Source organism: Pundamilia nyererei, unplaced genomic scaffold (assembly GCF_000239375.1).
Source record: "Pundamilia nyererei isolate P.nyererei 1_Seehausen unplaced genomic scaffold, PunNye1.0 scaffold00050, whole genome shotgun sequence".
Lineage (NCBI taxonomy): Eukaryota > Metazoa > Chordata > Actinopteri > Cichliformes > Cichlidae > Pundamilia > Pundamilia nyererei.
In genome coordinates, this window is record NW_005187451.1 from 1,188,611 (window position 1) to 1,192,292 (window position 3,682).

Sequence of the window (3,682 nt, forward strand, 5' to 3'; positions counted from 1 at the left end):
AAACGTCACTGCTGTTTAGTTGTCTGTCTTAATTTATGTAGGAAGTGATAGCAGAGCTGTACGTTTGAACTTTTCAGAAATCCCTCAATCAGAACATGGAGTATTATTTATTCTTAACATTTTTTGGGAGACTTCCCGCGTACCACTAGAGGGAGCCCGCGTGCCACAGTTTGAAAATGACTGGTCTACATGTTGTTTCGGTGTACTGTCACCAGGGGGCAGTGTCAGAAATAAATGGAACAATAACGTGTACTGTTTTTGTTATTTAATGGACTACTTGCACTAGGGCATGTGACGTATTTCCGTTTCCAAATAGTACCGCTTGGGCGTTTCCGGTATGTTTGTTTATCTGTCGGTAGCTATGCTAATGTCCCTTCAGAATGAGTATAAAAAGGAAAGTATTTAAAACAGAACATTTTCAAAAACAGGAGAAGAAATACTCCGAGCATTGCTGTGTCTTATTTTGTCAAAAGTCAGTCTTATTTTTGTTATTTTGTTTTGTTTAGACATGAGTCATCGTTGTGGTTCTCTCTGCTCTGTTTAACTCATTTCCTTTCATTTGAACGTTTTAAACAGTCGCCCTTCATCTTACACACAGCACCATTTTCTACTGTCCGTTGGTTTTTCGTTGGTCACTGGTTGCAAATCTAAAATTGCTCAGTTTAGCAAAAGAGCTACTAAAATGAACAAAAACGTGCTTACATGAATTCTGCTTCACGCAGCACCCTCAAACCAAATATGAGCGTTTTCACTTGTAAGAACACGGCTGATGATACACGACAACTTCAGACCTGAACTGATTCTGGTGACATTTTATGGACTTTTTGCCTAGAAACATATAAAGAGTGATATTTGAAGATTAATACCAGTCTCATGTCAGGGCATCAACTTTAAAGTTACAGGTAAGAGGTGATTAGCATAGCTTAGCATAAAAACTAAAACCAGGAGGTAACTGCTCTGAGCTCTCTCACAACATTTATATAATTTCTATATTTCAGCTTACCCATTACCCAAGCAGTACTTTACCATAAGACACATATGTGGTGATACTGAACAAGGATATATGGTTTCTGTTGAGGTTTTGTGGACGCATGACCATCAACCATGTAATATGAACCTGTTTGCCGTTTTGGACGTATGACAATCAATGGCAGGAGTCTCAAACTCGTGTCCCGGGGGCCCACGTCACCCCTACATGCTTTTTGTGACATTTTTGTTTGGTGGTGGTGTGCCGTGTGATTTTTCTAATGTGAAATATGTGCCGTGGCTCCAAAAACACCGAACTAGACTATCTGGTAACCATGAGAAAAAAATGGGAAAATTACTTCTAAAGTCCCAGTCACTAACCAACAGACTGGTCAGTGAACCTGTGGTAACCACCTCATGCTCGGGAAAAACATGAATTCCCTAACCGGTCGGTAAAAACCTCCTGAAATCTTTGGTCACCGGCTGCGATTGACGTTCGTGCCTATGACGACTTGTTGCTTTACTGTGGCTGCATATGCAGCATCCCAATGATGCTAATCTAAGAATAAAAGATGGACACTTCAGTTTTAATTTCAGTGGACAATTATTACAGACTGCCCAGTTTTCATCAGCCTAGAAAAAAAAAAAGCCGACAGCTGTTTCATTTGTTCTTCATTTTCACATTTGTCTTCCATTTCAGTAATACGTCTCCCAATAATATTATTAAATATTTATACACCCAGAATCCATTTCCCTCCTCCCCACGCTGTGTTCCTGAATGTAATTCACTGGAAGTCTAACAAGAACTCAAATGTATTTCGATAAAGCAGTAAAGCACACAATTTTCAAACTGACACAGAGAGCAAAAGATAAAGACTCGGAGAGTCTGAGTAATGCACACCCACACCTTCAGCTATGAAATGTTTCAGCAAAAAAACACCCACAGCCACAAAATGAATCTGCCTATCTGTACAGTACGAGTGTACTGTGTAATTGCTTAGGTGCTAAACGTGCTCCGTCCCAGGACCGTGTCCTACAAGTAAACTCAACTGATTTTCAAATGCAAATGGACTGTGATGGAATGGAGAAAGGAAGAGCTTTAAAGCTCTAAATTTGCATCCCATGTATCAGGTTGGTTTTTTTTCCCCATATTTAACGATGACCTGGATTTTTCCTTCAACTTCAAAAACTGGTTTAATTTTATAACATCGCTATATCATAGTTGCATTTCCAGATATTTTCCCAGAGCAAGTTTAGGGGTCTCCATCCATATATTTCACTCAGGGGAAGAGTTTATTAGCAACAGCTGTATTTGCAGAATGTGAGTGAGTCTGTGAGTTATTAGTTTTACATGCCTGTGAGCCTGAACAAACTCAGAGTTGGAAGTTGAAGAAAAGATGAGCGCACAACGGGAGCTACGGAGCTAACAAAGGAGAGACAGGAGAGAGACGGCAAAGCAGAGAGGAGCTGCCAAAACACAGGGAAGCGTGCACAGAGTGGGGCATTAAAAGCATTAAGAACAAAGATTATAACTACATGGAAACTCTGGTACATAACATGTGCAGATTTGTTCATTCACCATCTCGACTGTTCATGAGCCTCACTCTTCAATAAAGCTGTTGCGGACTCTGGTATTTTCTGTCTGTTAATCAGTCTCTTTTTATTTCTCTAAATTGAAATCTGATTCGTGACTTTGTCACAAATACCAATAACCACAGTAATACCTGTCTTTTGTTAGGTCTCTACCCCAAACAGCAATTATAGCTCATTCTTCACAAGGTAAGTGAACCCTGCAGTGACACAAGCTGTCATAAGCTGCTTGATAAATGCCTGGCGTGCGTGTTATATGCAAACTATCGCGCACCTTTTGAGATATTTTGGGGTCATGCCAACTTACATTGTTGGGAGAGACTGTGAGGACACTCCTGCTCTTCCTCATCTTTCCGTAAGTATCTCTCGTGCTGTCCAAACACAGCAGCTTCACGTGCAAACCTGGAAAAGACAAATAGAGAGAATTATCATTTCGTCTTTTCTGGAAACATCCAGCTATAATAATCTATACTTTATTAGGAGTAACTCAGAGATCATGTTTTTTCAAAGAAAAAACACGTTTTTACTGCTTGTGCCTGTCACCTGTACACAAACACACATGCACCAACAATGAGTTTAGAATTCAGGCTCATCTTTGTTTGAGAAAAATAAAGCAAAGAAGTCGAAACAGCCTAGCCTCAATATTGCTCCTATGAGTGTCATGCATCAGCGCAGTAGCACCAGCATGCAATAATGTGCAAAATTTTCTTCCCATAAAAAACAGACCAAGAGAGGAGCTGGCTGGCAACTGTGGCGACGCGATGGCTCTAATGATGCATTGATTTTTGTTTATCTGCATTTCCTACGATCCCCCCAGTCCTCCAATAAAATCTGACTCATGTAGAAAACAAATAAAACCAATTTTCAAATTTCATTGAAATTGAAATTTGGTGTTGAAGGAGGATGAAATGAACAAGATTATTAGTTCTTACAAGAGACAAGATACAGATCGTGTCTAACAAATTTATTAGACCACCACAGAGGTTTAAGGTTTATGCCACAGCTTCTCTAATTTAACAATATTGATAATTACCTAAATCACTTTTTATGTTTCTTTAATCGTTAATCCACCAGCATGAGCAAGCTCTTTAATCATGGGGTGGCTGTAGCTCAGGTGGCAGAGCAG

The 3,682-nt window shown here is 39.7% G+C and overlaps 1 protein-coding gene across 3 annotated transcripts in view; it reads right to left on the reverse strand.

Moving 5' to 3' along the window:
- pde4ba (phosphodiesterase 4B, cAMP-specific a) overlaps positions 1–3,682 on the reverse strand; it is a 201,953-nt gene that overhangs the window by 162,645 nt on the left and 35,626 nt on the right. For 2 of the 3 annotated variants that reach the window (XM_013910867.1, XM_005733113.2), the window contains exon 2: positions 2,864–2,958. The exons of the other annotated variant lie outside the window; for it this stretch is intronic. In XM_013910867.1, the coding sequence (XP_013766321.1) occupies positions 2,864–2,958 (95 nt within the window). The remainder of the gene's footprint in view (positions 1–2,863; positions 2,959–3,682) is intronic. 3 annotated transcript variants of the gene reach the window in all.